Source organism: Pseudopipra pipra, chromosome 6, assembly GCF_036250125.1.
Source record: "Pseudopipra pipra isolate bDixPip1 chromosome 6, bDixPip1.hap1, whole genome shotgun sequence".
NCBI classification, from domain to species: Eukaryota; Metazoa; Chordata; class Aves; order Passeriformes; family Pipridae; genus Pseudopipra; species Pseudopipra pipra.
Window position 1 is genome coordinate 17,958,126 of NC_087554.1, and position 25,601 is coordinate 17,983,726.

Genomic DNA, 25,601 nt, shown 5'->3' on the forward strand with positions numbered 1-25,601 from the left:
TTTTAATCCTTAATATTGCAGTTTTTGATGGCTCAGGAAATAGATAATAATGAAACAGATAAGAATGAGAATTTAAATCAAAGACTTCATTTGGATACACGATGTATTTTCATGCCTATTCAAGTCACATGCTGCTAATTTGTTGGCCTGTATGCTTCTTCTCCTGGGCGAGAGAAGGTAATAACAGTTTGCACCAATGACTCAGGCAGCAAACAATTGCCAAGGTTCGTGGCAAAATACAACAGAATCGTGAAAAGTTGCTTTCAAAAGCCTATGCTATACTAAATACATATCAAGGGGATCTTCCTCCCACAGAAAACACAAGTGATCTGTCTCTGCCAGGGAAGGAAACAGCAACATAACATATAGTTGGCCTTTTTTCTTCTTTTCACACCTCTGCTTAACAAAGCCCTATTAACAGTGCAGCTTCAAAGTAGTGTTTATCTGTGAAGGCCTCCAAAGCAAGCTGCACTTCTCAATTACTGATAAATTAAATTGCAAAAGCATAATACTTTGCTCGGCATGAAGATATTGTGAAATGTATTACAAATGTTCATTAAGTACCAAAAAAGCTAAGCACCTTACACCTAACAAACAATTTTTTAAAGCCTTTTATCCCAACAAACAAGAAGCCACAATAAAACATACCAGCGGTCTCCATCTTTTGTAAAATATTCCCCAGGTTCCAGGTATGATCCCTTGTAATAACATGGGCACTCAGAGATGGACACACAGTTATCCTGTGTATCCAGGTATGTATCAGATGGGCAGCCACAGCCATCCACAGGAGCAAAGTCTTGCAAGCAATACTTTTCACCATCAGCAAGGGAACGACAGGTTTGCTGGCACCTTGTAATGTTGTAAAGGAAGACTTGATTTCCTTGACAGGCAGACACTTCACTGCCTGGAGGGAAAATAAACAAAATGATAAATAAGAGATGCAGGATGGACAATTTAGCCTTGACATTTCCATTTTGGTTTCCTTGGCTGTGCAGTATGTAATGATAAAAACATTCCCTTAGATTTTATTAAAGTACAAAAATATAAGAAGTGACAAGTAACACTAACCTAACTTTACCAGTCGAAGACTTATTTTTAACTGTTACTAATAGTTTCTTTCATACCTCTATTTATTTCACATACTGATAATCAGAGAGAGAGAGCACAATATAATAAGCTCCTAGTCTCAACAATACCACACTGTTGATGAAAAGCTAGCATGATGATAAACAAAGACACTGATAAACAAAGGCAACATAAAAGCCCTGATGGCTGGGATTCCATTAATCAAAGAAATGAGATTATTACTCAAACTAGGGAAAGAAGGTGAAAGTGAAAAATAATGCTCTCTACTTTTAAATATATCATGAACAAATTACAGCTAAAGAATATAACATGAATTAGTAAACATTATAAACATTGTCTCTTTTAGGTCCATTAGACCTTTCTAAGATACTCCAAATCCCTTAACATTGAGATCACTAACAACCAAATTCAGAGAGAGCCTGCTTCTTTCTCATGGCTAATTAATTCCACAGGGATTACAGTTCCAATACTTACTGCAGACACTGTCTCTCCAGCCTTCCAGTATGATTCCTTTGAAAGCACAGGCTCTCGAATAAGAGGACAGGGCAGCACACAAGCATTCTTCATTATCTTCACAGAGGCATGTGTCATATTTACATTTCTGAAAAAAAGAACGAAAGGGTCAGTAAGCTCACAGGAAACTAATGGGCAATTGCAACTGGGTTGTAACAAAATATCTTGTGTACTTTTCCTGATGTTGTTTATTAATTCCCATGACCAGAGAACAATGGGAGGAATGGACAAAGACCAGAGACTGAAAGTGCTGCTTTATTTCATACACAATGAAAATGTTTGGATGCTTACTTCTAACCTAAGCCAAGCCTCTTGAACTTTTAAAAAATATCCAGCCTCCTGACAACACCTTTTTCAAAGGATATTGATACTGTTCTTTCTCAGTTACAAATTAGAAATGCAGAGATCCACAAAAATTAGAAATCATAATGGTAAAATATTAACCAGATCTTTGAAGATCTTCACAACATTTGAGCTCAGACTGAGTTCCAAGTATAAGAAATAACTTAGGTATTTCTTCTTTTTCCTTAGGTAAGCCTCACTTATGCTCAACACTGACGAGCACAGGGGAAAAAAAATCATGGAGATTCTGGCATGAAAATGATTTGGTGTTACATTCCAACCAATATATAGGAAATTTTTTTTCCATGACTTTATAGCAGCTAATGTTTAAGGGCAGTCAGTGCACATTTGCATCTCTTGAATCTTCTTTTCAGTTCAAACATCCAATCCAATAAAAATGTTCATTAAATACAAAATACAAGAAAGCAAACTTCAGCAGCACCCTGTAAGAATCTCATCAGAGGAGATACTTCATATGCATGCTACGCTGCTTGAGTCAATCAATGCAAAGAGTTCACCACCACTTATGGGCAAGCTACTGGGTAATGTCTCAAACATTTGAACAATGTTAAATGTCTATAGTTAACCATCTGAAATAGTGCAGTACTAAAAAGCGTGCAAGATTACAATACCTTATAGTATTCTGAAGGATCAACGACTAAGTGACATGTTGCAAAAGGACCTTCTGGGTTTTTCAGCAAAGAACACCAATGCTCAGCATAATTTGCTGAAAAAAAAAGAGAAATTCATCACATTTCCTTATCTCGCTTGTGCCACGTCTAGTTACACTGACAGATAAATGCAGGGCAACAATACAAATTAGAAAACTGCATTTTGGGGAGTGAAGAAACTACATGCAATCATTGCACATATATTTCTGTTCTTTGATTCAGAAACGTGTAATAATAAAATCAAAACCTGTATCCCACTGCTGTAACTGGTTTACACAGAATTGTGACAGCCCTTTCCATTTGAGTACCCTGAAGCTAAGTTAAACATAATGATAAACAATACTAGGAAATACAAGCGCCTTTACAAATAATATAAATTAACGATCTTGCTTCCCAATCTTCCGGCTCAGGACCCTTCTACAATCACCCCTTAAACTTTCACTTCAGTTTGGTGGGAAATGAGTGCTTGTATGTGAACATACGTGCAGATATCAATCTAAAAATTACTGCCTGTTGCAGTAATATCCAGCAAACACTGCTCATTCTGGCAAAAGCCAACCATCTGACTTATTCATCTACTTACCACTTTCAATGCTGAGACTGCAGGGGTCTTCCAGGTTTTCTGCCTGGTCTGTACAGATGGACTGAGCTTTCCATGTGTTAGCAAAGGCAGATCCTGTAGCTTCTACCAGCCCACTGGTTGTTTTAAAATCATCACCTTCCATTCCATTAAAGTTTCCACAAAGACCTATTGGAAAAGAAGGTAAAAATTTTACATAATCATTACTCATTCTCATAATAAAAGGTCAAAGAAAAGGGACAACTGGTCACAAACACTAGAAACAGAAGTTCATACAGCTGATTATTCCACCTCAATATTGATGCAAATGACAAATACTGAAGTTTTAGGAGGCCTATTTTAAATCTTCAACCTCTTGAGAAGAATAATCTTCATGAAGATATCTCTGCCTCAGGAGATTACCACCTCAACCCGTAATTTTACGCTTTCTGATGATATTGAAAACACAAAAGGCACCAAAAATCTGTTTTTGTGTATAGTTAAAATGAAACTGAATATAGAAGTAAGGAATATTCTAAGAAATATCTGTGTACTGGCACTAGAGTGATAGATCATTTCAATGTGAAAAACTAAAAACACATTTCTAGTTTGTTTGAGTCCATTTGCTTTCAATGATTTGGTTTCTGCTTTCAGTTTCCTCTTCTTGAATCAACAAGTAGCATGAGTTATCTCTCATGTAAAGAGTACATGAATCTTCAGCTGTGGAACAGCATGACTTTGCTTCCTCTTTGAATAGACACTTGCCTTGAATTTTTCCTTCAGCTGATTGATCCACAGTCACAAACAGTTGCATGACTGGAAGCAGCTGGATCTGCACCTGAAGCTCGAAAGGTGTTTGTACAACAAGGTAGTTGGAAGATGGCTGGAATACTGAGAAGCTGGCTGAAAAACAAAACATGAACTGTGCAGTAAATACACACACAAGCTGCCAGAAGAAATACTTTTTATTAGATTCTAAGGTATCACCTGTCATGAAAACTCTGAGACCAGGATCAAATTAACAATTTTTTTTTTCCTTTAAAAATCACTGGCCTACTAGATATGATGATGGTCCTCACTAATTTAAAACGCTGATTACCTGTAGTGACTCTTCTCTGGCATCAGAACCAAATGGCATACCCACACCATGTAGCCAAACTTGGAAAGTGCTAAATACCTCTCTTCACAGGCAAGGTAAATTATCTGCTTTAACTTTCCATCATGGCAATTCCTTTTTCCCAAGCTACATGCCAAAGTATGTTCAAGAGGTACGAAAAAAGTGAAAGGACTTTTTTTCAGTCATCCACTCTATACAGAGTCAGTGATCCCATTAAATCCTCAGATGTCTATTAAATCACATTCATCCCCAACTTGTTACCAAATCTGAATAAATTTCCTATGCCACTCTTCCACTTTTGCCTAGGAAAAAAACCATTCCTATATGAGAAGCCAGGTGTGACTGGAGATACAAGGCTGTGTCACTTACCTGACACATGAGGCACATTCATTGTCATCTCATTCAGTAGCACGCTGCCATCGGATCTGAAAACCACCACCTGTACAATGGCAAATAGAATCAATGAGGTTCCAAGTACTGAGAGGAAAAGGAACTAATAAAAGGCAAATTAACAAGAAAGGCCTTTTGCACATTTAGGCTGTGACTAGAACTTTAAATTTTTGAAAAGAAGAAACCATCTGAAAATTTAAATGGCAGCAGACCTGAAGGATACAAGTACAGTTTTGTCTTGCTATTCAGTGTTTCGCTCACATCTGCCTACAACAGTAATGAAATATAAAACTCATTTATATTGGGCACTTTGGTTTCAGCAAGTAGAAGAAAATATTAGGTCTTCAGGATCTGTAGCAAGTTCCTATTCCTTATAAAAGCATGTGGCAGAGCTTCAGTGAAATGGTTTAGTATGATTCCGGCATGGTCAGAAAGCAGTTTATTAAACTTCCAAGCAGTTTATTAAACTTCCTCATAAAATGCTAGTCTGTACACACAGAAATATAAAATTATTGGTTTCTGATTCAGTTTTCTTTTGTTCTAGTTATGCTGGCAAAGACATGGAAGTCCAGAAATACATGAGGAAAATTATGTGTACATGTGTGTAAAATTATGTATAAATATAATCTATATATTACCACAACCAAACAGAATACTAAATTGAATATTTGAGAAGGTTGCATTGTATCAACATTTAAAGATAGGATTTCTTCTGAAAAATATCTATAAAACTATATCTGAATAAAGTAAAATACTTTGAGGGGAAGAAGAATGGGATTCTTGCTTCCAGATATCTGGAATACTGTGAGAATAATCATATAGCACAGAGCAGAGGAGTGAAGAGGGGAAAATGTCAGTTCTTTTGAATTTCACCTTTTGTTAAGTTTAGGTCTATTTTGGATTCTCGAGGCAGAAACCTGAGTTGTTCTTTAGCCTGTCTGAGGTGCCTTATCTATCCACAATAACAACTCCAGAAGAATTAACTGTTCCTCCACAATAAGGGAAATATGCTGATTTGCAACATATCTAGCAGAACCCATAGAACAAAACTTACATTTTTTTTGTTATCCACTAACAGCACAACAGTCTTCAAGCAGGTCTGCCTGTCTGTGGAGCCACAGGGAGTCAGCTCTGCCAGGAGAGCATAACTGTCATTTGCAGTATCCTACAATCACAGGGAAATAAATGTCCATTAGTCCAATCAAAAAATCTCAAGAGATTACTTCCAAACAAAAACTAAATTTATCTGTCACAATAACTTTGCTACAGACATTAGCTATTAAGACCACCATGTCAGCACTAGCTCTTACAGCTGAACATTCTTTCAAACAAATTCAGAGGCATGGTTTCTAGTTCAACAAGATTTTTGCCATTCTCTAGAAGAATAGGCACTAGATATTTTGGGGACAGATGAATGAAATAGCTGCCTACCTCATTTCCCTAGCTGACTTCAGTACTCAGACACAGAAACAGCTATTACAGAACTGATTAAGAATTTCTGATCCTGAGATCTGCCAATTTTTGCAGTTTACCTGTCCATGTAGCCAGAGTGACTTTTTGATACACAAAGGACTCCACTGGATAATGACAGCATAGCTATCAGACTGAGTTAATCACCCACTGCAATAAGTCCCCAGCTTCCCCCTAGGGCTATTACAGCCAAGCCTGAACTTTATAGCACAACTTAGAGCATTTCTGCTTCCCTTACCCCCATGAAACAAAACAATAACTCACAGCTGTTACATATCAGCCCACAGACACTTGTATATACTCTACAAGAGAACAGCCCTACAGTACACAGTACCTTGGCCAATACATAGTAACAGTCTCCATGGAAGGTGTATTTCTTCCCATCAAAGGTCCTAATATGGGAACCTCCTTCCACTGAACATGTGCCTGGACAAGGTAAATCTTTGCACGTCCATCTGCCTGAATTACAGGTGCTATAAACAGAGAAATAATAATAAAAAAAATGCTTGTAGGTATTACAGGAGCTGAGAGCACTGAAAGCATCAGTATACCTAGCAAACAGCAAGATATCCCCAGGTTGTTTAAAACTGTATCTTTGACCATTTCCTTAAGATTTGCCCTGGCATATTCCACAGATTCAAGAAAACTTTTCAGAAATTTGATTCTACACACATGCAACATAAACATCAGGTTCAGAATGTTTTCAGGATGTCTCTTATGATCAAGTGGAAATTTGAAGAACACCGACCCACTTACAACCATTCAAAGAAAAGCGTATTCACAACCAGGATCCTTACCATTCTTCACATTCATTGGAAATGTTTTCTCCAGGTGCATACTGCTTTCCAAGGAGTTTGCAGTAGCATTGGCTAACAGGTACACAGCCTTTTCCAGTAATATCATCATACACAGTTCCTGTAAAACACAACATTAACTATTCCAGCTCTTTTTGAAACAAGCAATTTCCACAGAGGAGAAACTCTCAACTTGCCACACGCTGAGTTTATCAAAATTGTGAAGAATAGTGTTTCTACTTTTTGTAATGTAAGACACATGAAAAACACTTTTATCCACCTTTGAAAATCCAAATCTATTCATTTATAGAACTATACACAGATAAAAAAGCTTACTGTAACTATACAGGAACGATCTCAGAATGTTATATGTTTAGATTTTCAGTCCTTCTGGCATATTCTGAAGACTATCATTGTAATCTTTCCCAAGGCTGACAGTAAATCTGAGAATTTCAATCTCAGTCCCTAATTGATACTCTGGTAAATTATGTCCTTTGTCTCAGAATTATTCAACCTAAAAAGGCTGATTTTCTATATATTATCAGAAGTTCACTTATTGAGAATTAAAAAGCAGATTTACTACATCTCATTGTGTTAATATGTTCGAACTATAAAATAATTGATTAATTAATCAATTATGACTGCCTCAAAAAAATCTTATGCCTCAAAAAAATCTTATGTTCCCCTAGAGGGGAAAATAAGGAGAGCAGAACTCATTTTTAAGATATAATTTGACTATATTTAATATTTTAGCTATGATCTTCTTTGCCAGAGCTCTTGGTTTTGTTCCACGCACAATAGGCAGAATAACACTTGCCTTCAGGGCAGAAACAACCATCCATGTAGTGTTCCTCACAGAGGCTGCTGATGTCCAAGTGTGAGCAAGTATCTGTGCAGGGTGAGCTGCTTTCTCTATAGACCATGGTATCAGGGCAGGTCTTGGCTGAAAGAATAAGAAAGACACCAGGAGTTATTTGAGTGGAATATCCATAATCCCTCAGAAACCACAGATCATATACCCTATTCCTCTCAAGCCAGCGATGTCTCAAGCCAGACTCCACCTGGCAAAGCATGTTCATCTATTTGTGAAGTGCTTTCCCTGTTTCATACATTTATTTCTTTTGGTTTCAAATAGATCAAATTATCTCGGTCATCAGCAGTATCAGCCCTCTCAGTCTTACAATGGGAACTGAAATTCTGCTTGTTGAAAAAGATTTCTTAATAACAAGGGTAATAGAAGAAAAAAAAGAGGGAGAACACATTATGTAACTTATTGTACTCCTGGAATGAAATTTATAATATACGCCAATGGTTTTGTAAAGAAGTAATGAATTTAAATGTTTTGTGGTTCTATATCCATGAAATATTTGGGTCTTTGTAAAATTTGTATCGTTGCTTACGGCAAAAGCTCTGCGTCCTCCATTCACCCGGCCGGCCACCGGCGTGCGAACACTGGCGAGAATACTCAGAGATGGTGCTGCAGATGCAGAAGGAGTCCTCAGTACCACTGCAGGCACACTTGTCCTGCATGCAGGCTTGGATGTACGTTTCCAAATTAAGACGGAACCGACAATCAGCAAATGCAGAGGAAGTCAGCAGCCTCTCACACTCGTCACGCTAAGGAGAAAGAGTAATAATGTTTGAGAGATTTGTAAACATCTGAGCTTCTGTCACTTCCTATCTTGTATAAAAACTGTTGTCTTCTGAACAGTTATTCAAGAAAGGAAAAGTAATCATTTGGCCTGGAATGGACAGTCTTCCAAGCTCCTTGCAACTAACTCCCAGTAGCACAAGGATGTGTCCATGCAAGTGAAGTTCACCAGTAGAAATACTCACATGGTCGTTACAGCTTGGAAGAGCCTGAGTTTCATCTGGATCTTCACATTTGGCATTGGGTTTGTTGATCTTCTGCAAATTCCCATATGTAATTGAATTGTAGCTTGCATCTATGAGAAAAAAATTTGGAGAACTTGCTGAGCCCCAAAAATTGACCACAAGTTGCATCTGATTCATGGGATTCTTCTGATCACGGAAAACAATTACTATGGTGTCAAACACACGTCAGACACAAGTGTCTGCTCTGAATTGTGTTTAACAATACTTGAAAATGTAAAGGGGAAGAAAGAAAAGAAGGCTAGTCGAGAAAAGAACAATAAGATTCACCTGGAATAAAATAACCTTAGACCAGGAATGCAGCACTGGAACATGATGCTTAGTCTGGAGCAATCACAGAAATCTCTCAAGTGAAATTTGCTCTCTTGTGATGCTTCTATGTACAGTGCTTGTCACCCTATGTTCTGTGACAACTGTCAGTATGGTAGAATGACTCACCTCCCTTGATAAACTCATTGTAGATTGGAATTCCATTGTAATCCCCACAGAGGCCACAGGTTAGGTTATTAAATTTGTTGTCCAGCTCCACCTAAGTAATGGAAAGAAAGAGGAAAAACATAAAAGAATTCTCTTTTTTTTTTCCTCCTTTTTTTTTCCCCTATTGGGATAGAGAAATATCTCAGGAAATACCAATAAAAAGTACTTTGATTAAACATACCATCAGTGCATCCTGCTGATTCCACATCAGAACCATGCCTAATTTGGCATAAATTTTGGTGTAAATGTCACTGCTCTCAATGAGCAGACCAGAGCTGTAGTAAGGTGTCTTCACACTAGGAAGAAAATTAGAGATTTTACATTAGTTCAGAAACATAAGGCTTGACATGAATGTCTGTAATAAGCCAAATACCCTAAGGAACAGAGAAACCAGCCTCTGACTACCTCATCCTGGCTGCACAGGATGCCTTGTTTTAATGAGGCATAAAATATCTCTCTCCGACACTTGGGACAATAACTCATTGCCTTTAAAAGGCAAAGCTATTTCAGAGGCAAAGCTTACCCAAGGGTACAGGTCCTTTGATGAAAAAACCAAAATGTCAGATGTCTTCAACTTAATCAAAGGAAAATCCATCATCATTGTGCTATTAACAGAGGATATTCAAACACTCACTAAAAATTTACTTCCATGAAGGAAGCTACAACATAAATGAAAGCTTTTCTTTACCAAAAGATCTGATAACCCTTTCAGAGACAATGATTGTTCATTTGAAAAGAACTTCCTCCTCAAAAGAGTTCAAAAAGCACAGGCAGATACAGGGATTGCCAACAAAATTTTGAAAACAAAGGAGCATTTTAAGAGGAATTGAGTAGTTATTTCAGTAGTTAGTTACTTAGTTTTTGGTTGACAGAATGGTGACAGAACATACTTTGCAGAGAGTTGAGCATAGATATTTTTGTGTGATAAAGAATCAATTCACCAGATCTCTCTCCTGATTTTGTATGTCTGTCTTACAAATCAAACTGAAGTGCTGAATTTCATTCAGCAATAAAGGGATTATGGCAAGCAGCCTCATCCTATAAAATCTAGAGAACTAGAATCTGTTCAAACAGAAGTAGTGTAAAGTGAAATCCAGTCAAAATAACTGGCTCATTTTCTACAGATTTGTCAATATAATTGCTATCCATCAGGATTCATGCACGTGTATGCACATCTCCTCTTAACTAGTCTCTTGACTGGGAGAGCTTTATCTCCAGAATTCCTGTCACTGGGATTTTTCCAATTACTTACCTCACACATTTTTAACATGGCCAAATGATTTACACATCTAAATACCAGGTGCAAACACAGAAACAATTATTTCTACTTTTGAATGCATTGTTCATCCTCTGGGCAATGAATTCTTGAGAGATTACGTTTTTCAAGAGGGATTATAAAACATTGGGCATCTTTTCACCTTTCAGCTACCACTGCATGGAATATTTATCTTTTTTTCTAATTCTGAGACATTCACTCAATCAGTGGATCAGGTACCCTAAGGCAAATTCATACATTTTTCTACTTTACACTTTTCATTTTAGTACTGTGAAAGGCTATTTTACATGATAATGGATCATGTATCATTTAAAGATCAATATGGAAAATTCAGTTTTAAAAAAACTAAATTCCCCAGGCAGCAAAAACCTGTTCAGAAGTGAACCACTGTTTTATGAACACTATCTAAGACAAAAAGAGGTTTAAAAGAAACAATTTTTAAAGGATTTCTAAACTTGCTTTTTATTGAGTTCAAGACCCAAGTACCCAATAAAAAGCTTTTTCAAGTTGGGGAAACAATGCATTTTTTAAATATTTCTGTCATTTTTTTATGCATTCTGGTATGATCATTGGAAAACTGGATGCTATTTTCAACCTTTGAACATATTTTCATTCTAGCGGCTTCCAAACTTTAGAGCAAAAGTTGAAATCTCGGCTAAACCAAGTCCTACAATGGCAATAAAATATATTCTTTTTTTTTTAAATTATGCTAAAACATACTAATAGCCAGTTTCTTCAGAATCTTCAGACCTATTTCCTAACTTATGAGTTGCCTCACTTGTTTCAGTGACTATATATACACACACTGAAAGGTTAGGCTAATGATAGGAAAGACTAGGTTAAGACAGTACTTGGCATCAGTAATGCTGTTGGACTAGTTTCTTGTGTAGCCATGTTACAGAAGGAGAAAAACACTGTTGCTTACTGTGAAAAAGCACATATTGCCACATATAAATTACTGTAAATTTTGACCTGTGTTATATCTGTTAAAATCCCTTGAGAAATGGCCATTGGATCTTAAAGAATTATTTATGAAGATCAGAACTGCCACTCTACTGTCACAAAACAAGAGGAAAAGACCCCAGAGAAATGCATCTCTTTTTTCATTATTTGCTAGACCATCTGCTAAGGTAAATTCAGGGTGATGCCACAAAATAAATGAAGCTATGTCATTTTATGCCAGTGAAAGATCTGGCTCATGAACTGCATTGTTTCCTGCACAACTGGAAGAACAATTCACTCAAACACCTCTTCCTTACTTTCATTTAAATAATCCCTTGTGCAAGTGTAGGAATGATGATTAATGCTAAAGCACCGCCCCAAAACAATTTTATGCTGGATTTCAAAAGGCTTTTTTTTTTTTTTTGGATTGTGGAAATGCTTTGTAGAAGTTACCATAATGGTATATAGACAACTGTGTAAAGAATCAATCCTGCTTTTATCTTCCCAGCACATTTTTCTGAAATACTTACATTCGCCCATCCACCACAACCAGTTTTGGTTTGAGGTACACCGTGACATCCTTGAGTTTTAGCAGAATATACTGGATTTCAGGGTGGTTATCGCTGTTCAGAGCACGCTGGATGTGGACAGAGAACTCTGCGTAAGAATCGCTGCAGTCAGAAACAAAATTATACTCGCAAACGCCAGGGAATTGGTAGAAGTCTCCGTCAAAGGTTTTGAAATGGTCGTTTCCCCAAGTGCTGCAGACATAGTGGCCGTGGTTTCTTGTCCTTCCTGTTAAGTGATGAAAAGAAATAGACATGAAAAAAGTGCAATAAACAAGCTAATGTAAGAAAATGTAAGTGTTCCATTTTACAGTAGAAATCACTCGCAATTATGTGCACAGTGATTCCACAGATTTCAAGCCTGATCAACACGTACTAGAAAAAAACCAGTTAGGAAACCAAGAAAGTACCACCTACTCTAAAAGGCAAATAGTTTAAGTATTATGAAAGGACTTGTGCACAACGGGAGATTTAGGAAACTATTTCTTTTCCTAAAAGCAGTAGTGATTTCCATTACTACAGAATAGAAATTCTTCAGAAGATATAACCATGATAGGAAGAAAAATAAAGGTTTTGCAATAGCCAAAACTAAAGATGATTTATTCCCTTCCCAGCCATCTATACTGACTAATAATACAAGTTAACACAATATCTAATAAATCTCCAGGTACTGTAGATTAGGAGTGAATCATAAAAGCTAAGTATTCACGGGAAACTTGACATGTCTCTCATTTTCATAAGATTTTCTTGCACTGTTTACTATGAGAAAGCAAAACTGCTAACACAACCTCTAGGTTACTGTGCTTTGATGGTATCAATCATGCCAGATACATCCAGACAAGCTGCTATCCTTCTCTCCCCAGATGGAAGGCTGCACAGAGATTCTTCTGGAGCTCACAGCTGGGATACCAAATGCAAGGTAATGCTTTCCTCTCATTGCTGATTTCAGGACACAGCAGACCAAGCTCAATACCCCAAACCTGACCACTGGACAAAATTCATCACCTATTCCACTAAAGAACAATTTTTGGTTTTCAGTGTAAGTGTTTCACTTTAACACTTCAAAGTTGATAACAAATAAAGTTAGAGCTTTTACAGCAGGATTATTAGTGTTCTAAATGGCAAAATTAGCTTTGTCCAATGTTACTACATTCCCTTTAGAAGAAAGAATTTATGTTGTTCCAAGTAACAGAAGGCACAGTCATCCACCTCCCTCATTGTTGTAACAATGAACCTCTCAAACTTCTACAGTTGCTTTCTGCAAAGTAGTTGCCAAACCTAGGAAAGACTCAACACATCGAAAGAAAAGTAACATGGAAAATATTTTCCAAGCACATCAAACTAGATATAAACACAGTAGATATAGGAACTAATGTCTCCAAAGAAAGAAAGCCAACCTATGTCGGCTGAGTCATGCTGCCTCAGTATTTGAAAGCTTAAGAAATTTAAAGTATCCTAAAACTGCATTATTTAAGTGCATTATTTAAATGCACTGCCTCCTTCTACCTCTGCAGTGGTATTTTAATTCTCTCCCTCTTTTCCAGGAGGCAGTCTGCTACTATTTCATTTCTAGAGCTTACCTTTTCTGATTTCATAAGCATAGGAAAGAGCCAGCCAGAGTATGAAAAGGCTGGCCACTCTTAGCCCCATGGTGGCTAAGGTGGGTGACTGGGCAACTCCACTGAAAACTCTTCTTTATATATTATCCACTGATGCAATTGATTCTGTCACAGGGGAGGAGATACAGAGGGAGGAGGAAAGAGGAGGGGTGAAAAAACAGGTGTGATATTTACTGAAGATAAGAAGTAAACAGATGCATTTTTCACCATAAATGAAGGAATTCAACAGACAGGAAATAGTATAATATTGATTCAGTAACCATGCCGGGTTTTATTGCTCTATTTCATCTACAGGATGCTGTGCTTTTAAATCCTTCAAATGCTCACGCCAAGTTTAACCTTCAGTAACTCCTATAGCAAATAATGAATTTTGGGGTGGCTGAACAAAGAAATCCCTTGACAAAATTTTAGGGTGAAACCCTCAAACAGTGGCTTCAAAACCAAGGAATTTTTCATTTTCTACCATCACATAGAATGATTTCTGTAAAAATTAAATCATTCATGTGAAGTTCCTTGTAGTTAACAGTAACCCTCACAAATAAAAATGGTACATCATACATTGTAAAATTATTCTGCTGGCAATTGTTTGATTTCTTTAATTTGTAAAGCTCTGGGGAACATCTAAACCAAAATACAGGCCATACCATATATTGTGCCCAAGACATAACTGAGATGGGGTAACAAGGTAAGTTCAAAGAATTCACAGTAAAAGAGGCCCTCTTTTGAACATTGTCAAGGTGCAACAGAAAGTTCATCAAAAAGATTGTAGAGACTCTCCCATCATATTAAGCTTTAGGGAAAAAAGAAGGGGGGGGAAAAAAAAAGGAAAAATGGGAAAACATTACTGTCCATAATCCCCCTAAATATTCTTGCTCATTCTTGCTTACCTTCTCCATGAATGATAAATTTATAGTCTGCTGTCCCACATCAGATCCAACAAAAGTTATAGGGTCAGCTTTGCTTTGTGCAGAAAAAGATGAAGAGGGTTGTTGGGAGAAGAAGAAAGCAGAAAACATAACCAGGAAACAGGTCAGAATGCTGATTCAGAAATACAAGATTTCCATATGCACCTTATTTTCTGCTGAAAAGTTCCTTTGAGAAGGTGTTTCTGCAACTCTCTTCAGAAGACAAAATACAGGCTCCTTGAGGTAAAGCACACTTACTTCAACAGATCTTCTAACACATCTGCTTCATAGCACTAATAAGGTTTACTTCTTAAAGCTCCTATATTTCCTCATCAAAAGATTTTCAACACAGTGTCTAGAAATCTCTAATCCTCTTAATCATCAAGTGTTCCTTAATTTCACTGCTCATATTACCAGTAGAGCTTTTATATTTTTCAAAACACCAAGGAAACATTTTACTTAGCCGTTTTGACTGCTCTAGTCAACAAGAAACATCCTTTTATCATAAAAGTATGTTCTGTAGCTCTGTTTTATTTTATTTAATAATTTTATCTCAACTATAGCCTAGCCTCTACACAAACATCTTCCTGTTTTCCTTTAATACATGTCAAAAGGTTTTAGACTTTCTGCTCCTGCTTGAAAATACAGATTTGCACTTCTCTCATGCTTACATAGGGTATCATTCACTCAACAATCCTGACTGAAATTAAGTACTAGCCCTTTTCTCCTTTGTGAGCCTATTCACTACTAGAATATAATTTTATTTTCCTTCTTGGAAAATGAAAATAAACCCAGTAATAACCAGTTAGAAAAAATCATTTAGGAAAAAAAAAAAAAAAGAAGAAACACTGTCTTCAGAGACATTTCCCTGATGGTTACTTTAGCAGATCTAACTTCTTATGACACTTCAGAGACATATCCCAACCTGGAATTTTCTATCTTTTCTGCTACCAAAACTCTTAGTTCAGAAATATGATTCCCAAGGGTTTTGAGATTTTCTTTTCCTCCTTGTGTTTTTCTATCTAGTCTCCTGGTTGGAACTACCATTGCCTCAGAAAAAAAAAGTCTCCATGATTTAATTCATACACAGTCTTTGCAAACTGTAACAGCAACTTCATGTACACAGCAAACCTGACCCCTTTTTAGATTAAATTGGATGTGTATGTTCAGAGGTGTAAGTTGGAAAGTTGCATATTTTCCATTCAGCTTTCTTTGCCACAAAAGTTCTAGATCTGGAACCAGTCCCATTCATTTGCTGGGACTGGGAAAGGTAATCATCCTTCACCTAAGGTTGCACCATCCCTCAGTTCCATATGCTGGCATTTTTCTTCTGTGCAGGTGAAGAGTTACTCTTGGCCAAGCACCTCTAAATTTTGGTGACTGATTTTCTCCGCCCCACGTTTGTCCTGGCTGCACAGGGAGCCTGACTACTTCTTGAGATATGAAATTAAAACAGGATTATTTTCCTTCTCCAGTCTTTGCTTCTCAGAGTGACCAACAACTTCTCATTGTTTCTTCCTCTGACATGTATATGACTTGCTGTGACATTCCAAACTGGAGAATGGGGAAATCAACATGCCTTTAAGCACTGAGACCATTCTTACAGAATCCGCGCTCAAGCTTACACAGCTGCAATGATCTGAACAGAAGCAAATACAGATCCTTATCTTCAAAATTCCTAGGTACGTACTTCTGCTAGCATTAGAAAATGTCCTAAACTGCACTGTCTCTGTTTCCTTATTGCCAGAAGGGTAATGATCCTGTCTACCAGCTGCTTTATACACCTGTCAGAAATAATCAATCTTTGAGGTAGACATCATAGCCTGTTTTATTTCTTGCTCAGCTACCTTTCAGCTTTTTGGGTTATGCATTTTAATCCAAAAGAATCCTACTGTTAATGCACAGATAACACGCACATGTATGCATTAATTTATTTACTATAAATTGTTTGACAGCCTGAAGTAATCAATCATTTTGCAACAAAGCTAATTCTGCTTTAGCATTAGCATCTTTGTCTTAAGCTTACATCAGTTATCTATATCTGAGTCGACCTGTCTGTGGAACTTCATGCCACTCCTTGCTTCCAGTCATCTCGTCTCCAGTATCAGGTGTTCATGTGCCTTTATTGCCAGTGATCCTCCATGCTGCCACTGTGCAAGCAGCATCAACAGAACAATTGATGAGAAGGAGTATTTTCATATTTAGGTTCCAGAGTTGGGTATTAGCAGAGATGTGGTTTTTTTAAAGTTCCCCAAGTCCATGAATAGAAATACAACTTCCCATAATCTTTCACTATATGCCTGACCCAGGAACCCCAAAACCAGTGCTACAACAGTCATTGCTAAAATTCAAAACTTAAGAAATAAAAGCTGATTGCATGGCAGGCATGTTTGTTATAGCAGCAGATGCAGAAGGACAGATAAAAAATACGTTTTGAGTCATAGCTGTGTCAATGCACTGTCTCCCTATACTCAAACTTTTATGAGACTATTTTTAATCATTCCATCAGTGTAACTAACTTTTAACATTCATTTAGTTACAGTGTAAATTTACTTTGCAATAAAACTTCTTGTTAAAAACACAATCTGCGTGGAAGATTATCTTCATTCTGAATCACACTGCAGAAGAAAATGGCCTATATGAAAAAATTATATAACTTCATGATAAAATTTAGCAGAGACCTGGCTGGGCTTATTTAAGAAAAATAAATAATTTTTTCAAGAATGTGGGGTCTATTTCTATCTGTTAACAACAAGAGGAAATCTCATTGCAGTCTTGTCACAGCAATCCCAGGATGACCACTATACTATATGCACCTCAGAAAGTGCAATTACACCTGGTGACAGAGTTTTTTCCTTATCCTTTTGTATTCCTGACTTGCTGATCACAGGCTGTCAAACCAATAATTAATATTCTATCAGTGATGTTGCTTTGCAGAAATAGCCATGGGATTTTGTTCTACTACTCTTCCATCTGCCAGCATTTCACCAGAGCACACAAAGCCTTACACATGACCACACAACTTCACAATATACACAACACAATATACACATCACTCCTTTTGTCTCAAGCGCAGAGATGGTTTGTCTGAGCTGCCTTGGCACCATTCTAAAACAGGTCTGGCAAAATCTAGTCAGATTATGAATTAAGAGATGTATGATGATACACAACCACAGCACTTCCTTTACCAAGACTCCAGTAAGCCCTCTATAAAGTCAAAAACTTAAGAAAGAACAGAGATAAGCAGCAGGAGGGTGAACAGTGCATGAAAGAGTGTTAAAGCAATGACACAGAAGTAAGGGGGATGAATTTCATTTTGATATGCATGCTGTCAACATATTAACCTAAAATTATCACTACAGAAGGAGACAGTATTTAGACAGACATAAAACTGGTATAAAATTACTGAAACTATTAATTTATAATTTTTATGTTATTAAAGAATTAGAAACAAGTGGCAAAAAGCATCCCTAAAATGAATTTATTGCTCTCCTAAACCTTCTAATGGGGTGTCACTACCAACTACTTTTATGGAAAGAACTTTAATACACAGAATGTCCATTTAAATGTATTCAACAATCAAGCTTCTATTTAACGTAATGTTACAAAATCCCACATACTTTTGATTGCTTCTAGGTCACTTCTGGAATCAGGCTAATATCATGTAATTAATTATCCTATGATTTTACCCTAAGGTATTGATTTTCCAATTGGACTAATCTCAGCTCTACCACTAATTTCATCCCTGTGATCTTGAGCAGTCTTTGGGTTATTGGCATTATTTTTCATTCAAACAAATACAATAGTGTAAGGTATCTGCTGATGCTGTCTGGAGTATAACATTCTCACACGGCCTTCCTTAAGTGGTTTGGCATAGAAATTTTAAGATTAGCATCCATGTTCCGTTCCTAGTACTTCCTTTGGAATTTGGTAGCTCATACTCTGAGACTAAAGTTGAAAAACATTTCCTTCTCTTCCAGTTAAGTCCAAATGGGGATAAACATGTGACATACAATTACTGAAGATTAGGAAGGGGTGTAGTAAGTAATAAGTTCAATTAGTAAGGTTTCCTACTAACACAGCTTCTATAAAAGTTATGTCTGTGAAAAGACTCAGTACAACAGTTTCTACATTAATACACAAGGAAAAATACTTGATGATTCAAAACAAAATTAGAACAGTTCCCCTTTCTCAATCATCTATGGGATTTATACTAGGGAAATGGACTGAGCCAAGAAGAGATGACATAGAAAAGGCATCAAGGGACTTACACTTCACATACCTTTCACTCTGGTAATTTCACCCAAGAAAAGTAGGATTTTCCAAATCTTTTATTTTCTCTGTAGGAAATACTGGAAAGAAAAGTACTGGCAAAACATACATTTTTTTTCCTCTGGCCTCTGAAGAAGATTTTTTCTGAAAAACCAGCTCACTAAGATGCTGGGAAATATTCTAGACAAAGCTTGAGTACCTAAACCTGTGCTCTCTCAATGAAGTTCACATATCAAGGAGATGTTAGAGTTTGAACAAGAAACAAAGTGAGCATATTCGTTTTAATTGCAAATTTTCTCTACTATTTTCTACCATCTCCTTGTCTCAAAATTCCTATTGTCACCAAAGGTGGAACTGAAGTAAATTTGCATTTACTTAATATTTTCACATGGGAAATCAGACTCACTGTCACAAACAAAATTAGATAGGAAACCCTTTCCTCTTTCTTCCCCCTTTGCAGTAGCATATTGATATTGCCTCCAAGTCAACATTTGCTATGAGATATTTTTTAGCTTTCAAAGCAAGAATTTTTGAAAAACAGTGCAAAAATTATACTGAATCTGCTCAATACAGTATATTCTTCTATTTTTCAACATGGCCAGTCTAGTCACGTGACTGATAGATCAAACTTTTCATAATTTTGTCATCTCTTAATGGAACAGCTTAGTTTAAGGCACATAGTCAACAGCTCTACTGAACTGACAGAATTACATAATTTTAAGACTTAATATCAATTAGCTGAGATAAACAATATTCAGATCCATGATATAACTATGGTGGTGGTTCCACAGGACACTTATGGAAACATGAGATCATTTGCACGAAGTAAGAATTGCTAAGAATCTTTAGTCTTCCCCTTCTTACCACCAAATATTACGATCCTACCGGTACAATCTGCTAGACTTGCAAAAGTATAACCAACTTGCCACATTTATGGTGAACATTAACTTTTTTCTGTTATGTAAGTCAGCAGTTACGTAGTTAATAATGCCTGCTGTATTGTGGGAGAGGGGAAAACTACGTCACATGCAAGAATACATCTGACTCGTATCCAAGTCTTCCAGCTGCCACGCACATCTCCCAAGAACATTACTTTATAACGAACGCTTGAATCATCAAAAGGACAATATTGTCAATACAGAGCATTTTATCACAGCAACATCATGAACACAACAGTGCACACTGAAGAACATTTCGAGAGCTGCTACCTCCCACGGCAAAAGAGAGGGAAGGATAAATCAGATAACCTGAGAAATATCTTCCTTCACACAATTCCACTGTATTTTACAGTATTTGTGTTTATTTTGCATGCATTTTCAAAGTTTGAATATGATCACTTGTTAAGGTGTTTTTTGAAAGGGAGGGGAAAAAAACAAAAATAAAAACCACTTTTGAGCATTCCTTCATGCTTCTCCTTTTCAGTAGCTGCTTTTTAAAATGTCAGTTCTCAGAAGCCAATCATCTGCACTATAAAATGCCAAAGACCAGGAAAGCAGGAGTGAAGATGACTCTACAATGAAGAAATTAGAGGGAATTACTGATGAGAAGAGGGTAAAGAGGCACAATCTCCAAATCCAAACATTTGATATAAAATATAGCTCATGTGAACAGAAAATTTGGTATGGACATAAGCCCAAATTGTTTAAGGTTACCCACAAAAATGTTTCTGGGATTATGCAAAGAGAAAGATTATTAAAAAAAAAAAAAAAAAAAAAAGCTTAATTCTTATCTTGACTTGGAAAGTAAGACTTAACAGAACATATCACAACAGAACACTGCTGATGTGAAAGAGCATGCAGAATGTGGATAACAGAACATAATCATCTTTCTCTGCCCAGTCTGAAGAACAGTTATTTTTCTGGCAATGCTTACGTATGTTAGAAACATTATAGAGGAAAAAGTATTTCATAACAACTCTGTAAGAGATGTTTGCTGTAAGCAAACAGCCTAATGAAAACGCTAACTTGAAAGCAGGTCCAGCAGGTAAGTGATAATATCTTCTCTGTACTTTCCCAAGGCAGAGACTGGAGTAAAGTTTCCAGTTCAGAACAGAACTTCACCAATATTGCATTAAGTGTTGCTGTAGTGAAGCAAACCTGTAATTAGATAAAAAGATTCTTTATTTTTTTTTGCTGTGATGGGTTAAGCTGTGATGGCTGGCTGCGAACCCTCACCCAGCAGTTCTGTTCCTCTCCCTACTTGACAGGACATTTATTCCTCCCTCCTCTCTAACTGCTACACAGCATTTTACCCTTTCTTAAATATATTTCCAAATATATTTCCAAATATATAAAATTTGGCTGATGGGCTCAGCTGTGTGCTGTGGTAGGTCTTCTGGAGCCAGCTGGCAGCACCTGTCTGGCACGGCGCTGTCCAAATCTCTTCCTACAGAAGCCTCCCTGCAGCTCCCCTGCTACCAAAATCTTGCCATGTAAACCCAGACCCTGTATATAAATTATTATGTAAGAAATTATTATGAATTATTATTCATAAATTATTATGAAACATCTCTTTACCATCTCAGAGAGTCATTCGATTAAAAAAAGATCTTTTTCTAGTATTTTAGACCAGACTGAACATGTTTGTCTGTAAACTAACAATGCAATTAGTTATTTACTCTAAAGGTATTGAATTCAAGTGCCAGCACTGTCTAACAATTGGGAAATGTCCTTTAAATTACTCATCATTCAGAAAAGGTGTTTAAAACAAGCAAAACTATAAAAAATGGTCAGACTTTAATGCAGATTTATTACAAAATGCTCAAGGTATGGAAAGACTTGAGACAGGCACATGAGCTCTTGAAGACTATTACAATAAAACAAAATATAAATCATACTTTTAGCCATCACCTAAAAAATTAATATATTCTGTTAGTGTTACATGCATTTGGGAGTTAACTTTTCCCTTTCTTTGCAAGAAATTTATAGGAATGCAGATATTTCAAAGAAAAACCTGTTTTTAGCTCTTTCATCTCTTCTTCTAAATTTGTTTTTTCATTTTGTCATCACAGGAGTGTTTTCAGATTGCATCATTTGAATCAAAGCAAAAAATCCCCCTGAACTGACTGATGATGTATGAAAAAGATTTTAATTTGCCACTACTTATACAAATGACAGTATTTTTGATACACAAACCTATATCCAACATGCAGAATATGAATGGAAATACAGATTACAAAACATGGACTACCTGAGTTCTCATAGGAGCTACTTTGTAGAAAAAAAACTTCTTTTGATAAACTACCGTTTGCATGTCGTGCCCCTGAACTTGTTAGGTCTCTCTCATGTAAGCTAGTATGTGGAACATAGCCAAAATAAACTGCAAACACAAAAACCCACCCAATTTTTAACTGAGGGGACAGCACAGTTTTAAAGAGCAATTCACCTCATCCTAATTTGGGATGCCTAGATGATATTTGCATGAAAGGTGAAGGCAGTAATTCAGTAATTTTGAACTAACAGAATTTGGGTTTATGAAGTTAAAGAATATTTATATAATCCTCTATGTTATCTTGACTCTTCTTATATAAATAATGTTAAAATAAGATAGCAAACAAAGCACACCTGAATGAACTTGGAAGTGATTGATGCTTAACTTATGGCATTTACCTTCATAATAAGCTCTCTAATTTACTAAGAAGGTGTATCCTCTTTGTGTGATTACTGAGAAAGTACCATACAGTCTGGCAACTCCTATTTCACAAAGTAAATGTAAAACATATAAAGAGTCTGATGTGAACAGAAGATTAGTGTATGCTACTGAGTCACTGAGCATAAGTTAGGTAAGAGTACATGCACAGTCTACATGTGTTCTTAGGAAAAAGCTTTCTTATTTGATTATCTGGAAGAGAGCAAAATAGAGGCAAGGATACATAGTGAAAATTTAAAGAATAGAAGACTTCAGTTTCTAACTATCTACACAATCCATATCAGATATTTGCATTCAATCCAAGACTGGTATGTCAGAATAACAATTGCCTAAATATTGTCATTTGGGTTAAAAAAAAATGCACTTCATATCTTTCATTGGTACCATTCATATTCTCATTTATTATTACCCCATGAAGTGATCAAAGGCATCTCACAAAAGTTACTTTCTGTCTGGAACTGCTTCAATACAAAAATCACTAAGCAAGAGGAGTAAAAATTTGCAAAAGGAAAGCAGGACTATATTACTTGTAATGGTTTCTTGGAAAGATAAAATGCCATCACTTCAAGTGTGTCACTCCTTTCTCCTTCTTCTCCCAGCTTTATATTGCTGAGCATGAAGCCACATGGTCTGGAATATCCCTTTGGTCACTGGGGGTCAGCTGTCCAGGCTGTGGCTTATCCTTGTGGGATGTAGATTGTTCAGCTACTAAAACAGCAGTTGTTTTGGGTCAAGGAGGCACTTTTGCCTACGTAATCAACATGTGATGTGTTTTTGTGGGTGACTTTTTTTTGTTGGATAGGTTCTCAATTTCTACAGCAATACCTTTATAATATTGTTCATTTACTTTTCTTTAATTGCTAGGGGGGCGAGATTTTAGTGGGAGATTTTTTTGTTTTGTTTTTCTTGCCCATGTACATTAGCTAAGAACAAGATTTTCAATAAGGCAGATTTACAGTGCTACAGTGTTAGAAATCTGAGTATCAAGCAAAGAGAGAACCAGGTTTGCCATGTGTTTTTGTGGGGACTTCTCTGCTATAGGCAGGAATGAAGACATGAGATGCTATTACAATGCTTTAATGTACATAATTCAACACCTATGAGAGTAATGAAGCCATTAATAGCAGATTAATATTTAACTTTAAAAATAGGAAATGCCTATGAACAAACCAAACAGTCAAAATAAGGAGTTACCTGGTCACTGTTTGAAGGTACCATATTAGAGGCTCAAATATGAGAATAGCATGAATCAAAACAGGCCCAAAAAAACTAGGAATGAGATTAAAAACCATCATGGCCAAACACTGCAGTAATAGAGGCAAAATAACAGATTTGTACAAACAAACAAAAGGAGACTTTAGAATAAATTGATAAACTGAATAGTAAACAAACTACCAGGACTGGATGGCATCCCTTACGTGTTCTAAAGAAGCTCAGGTACCAAAACTGCTAAAGTTCAACAACAGTTGAAGGAAGGACAAGCTCCCAGAGGTGGTCACCTCCTGGATTGCTAATTTTTCCAGATATTTAAACAAGCTGTAGGAAAATCAGTTGACACAACAGACAGAAAAAACTGATGGGTCCTGTCAAGGTTTAAAAGCAGCGAACTGTGAAGTTACACCATTTGTTAAGATCCTAGATGACGCAGGAGAACCAAAATTAAAATTAAAGAGAACTGCTAAATTAGCCTATAATGTTGAGAGGGAAAAAACAATAGATGAAAGTCAGTGACTACCAGTATAAAGCAGTGAATTCAATAAAGGAATTCCAGTGTGCTCATGCTGTCCTCCTATCTCACACTCAAGGACACACAAAGGGCACAATGTTAATTTTCAACTCTCAGGAGAAACATCTTGAAAACAATGTGACAAGTATCAGAATAACACCAGCTAAGTGACCATGGACATTCAAAATGTTAATATAGCATTATTAAAGACATAGAGAATAAAACACAAAGTAACACTGTAATACTCTATATGCATTCATGGAGGAACCACACTTAAAGAAAAAAAAAAATTACCTCTTATTCTGGTCAGTCCATTCCAAGAAGCATATTTTAAAACTAGAAAAGGTCAGAATAGGATGCATTCACAAAAGTTCACCTCTAAGTTCTAGTGATGATCTATGAACCACTTATACAGACCCTGGAGGTCTTCAGATTCTTCTCATGGATTGAATATGAACAGTTATGGACATGGACTACTATGGCTTTCTGTCTTCCTCTGCACCATTTTTTCCACTGCTAAACGTGTGTGTTATATGTGAAGTGCCATTGAGTGTGGGTCATTATAAGTCAATGATTTCCAGAACCAGACCCAGAACTAGATAATGGTGAAATTCACTGATGTTCTGGTAGTCTGTTCTAACCCCCCCAGCTTTAGCCTTTGTAGACTTTTTTTCTTAAAGCAACCTAAAACAGAGTAAACTCACTTTTCTGTAGGACACAGTAGGCTAGTGGGTAGAGGTACGATATCTCTTGTCATGCATCTGAAATAAAATTACTAATTTGTTAAGTAATGCTACCAGGACATCAGTTGCATAATAAAAAATATTTGAAACACAGAAATGAGAAGCATTAAGCTTTGGTACGTCTTGTTATGAACTTGGCTTGCTCACCATGAAAGAGAGTGTCTTGTTGAGTACTCCTGAGGGTACTCAATGATGATTCTATCCTAAAAGGCATCATAAAAGCTTCAGGCTATTCCTCAGATTTGATCTTGCATTTCTGATGTTGTATTTTCGTGCATGCTATGTTTTGCTTCTGTTGGCCATGGACAGACAACACTGACAACATTATATGTGAGACAGATGAATACCACAGGCTGACCAAAGCAGTCACATTCAGTCACAACTACTTGTGATTCTGAAATAAAAACTGTTCAAGACGACAGCTGAAAGCATAGTTCAACCTATTAAAACATCTCTCAGAGCTAATGACACAAGATTTGGGGCTGGTATGAATGTACTGTGAATGGAAATGTGTATGTGTGTAAGCACTGGAAAAAAGGAGCAGAACCAGAATGGAAGGAGCAGTTCTCCATTATGGTGAAGAACACTGTTT

General features: G+C 36.6%; 2 protein-coding genes across 2 annotated transcripts in view; one reads left to right on the forward strand and one right to left on the reverse strand.

Annotated features, from left to right (window-relative positions):
- The window catches only part of MUC2 (mucin 2, oligomeric mucus/gel-forming), a 76,124-nt gene extending 62,354 nt beyond the window's left edge, over positions 1 to 13,770 (reverse strand). The window contains exons 1-16 of the mRNA XM_064659778.1: positions 13,677 to 13,770; positions 12,061 to 12,325; positions 9,494 to 9,608; positions 9,274 to 9,364; positions 8,779 to 8,888; positions 8,343 to 8,559; positions 7,760 to 7,885; positions 6,946 to 7,063; positions 6,483 to 6,621; positions 5,733 to 5,843; positions 4,658 to 4,727; positions 3,937 to 4,074; positions 3,196 to 3,360; positions 2,574 to 2,668; positions 1,561 to 1,687; positions 649 to 904 (exon numbers count right to left, since the gene is read on the reverse strand). Of these exons, the coding sequence (XP_064515848.1) occupies positions 649 to 904; positions 1,561 to 1,687; positions 2,574 to 2,668; positions 3,196 to 3,360; positions 3,937 to 4,074; positions 4,658 to 4,727; positions 5,733 to 5,843; positions 6,483 to 6,621; positions 6,946 to 7,063; positions 7,760 to 7,885; positions 8,343 to 8,559; positions 8,779 to 8,888; positions 9,274 to 9,364; positions 9,494 to 9,608; positions 12,061 to 12,325; positions 13,677 to 13,746 (2,213 nt within the window). The 5' untranslated portion in view covers positions 13,747 to 13,770. The remainder of the gene's footprint in view (positions 1 to 648; positions 905 to 1,560; positions 1,688 to 2,573; positions 2,669 to 3,195; positions 3,361 to 3,936; positions 4,075 to 4,657; positions 4,728 to 5,732; positions 5,844 to 6,482; positions 6,622 to 6,945; positions 7,064 to 7,759; positions 7,886 to 8,342; positions 8,560 to 8,778; positions 8,889 to 9,273; positions 9,365 to 9,493; positions 9,609 to 12,060; positions 12,326 to 13,676) is intronic.
- A 7,047-nt stretch (positions 13,771 to 20,817) lies between these two features.
- MUC6 (mucin 6, oligomeric mucus/gel-forming) overlaps positions 20,818 to 25,601 on the forward strand; it is a 79,022-nt gene continuing 74,238 nt past the window's right edge. Inside the window, exon 1 of the mRNA XM_064659779.1 lies at positions 20,818 to 20,875. Within this exon, the coding sequence (XP_064515849.1) occupies positions 20,818 to 20,875 (58 nt within the window). The remainder of the gene's footprint in view (positions 20,876 to 25,601) is intronic.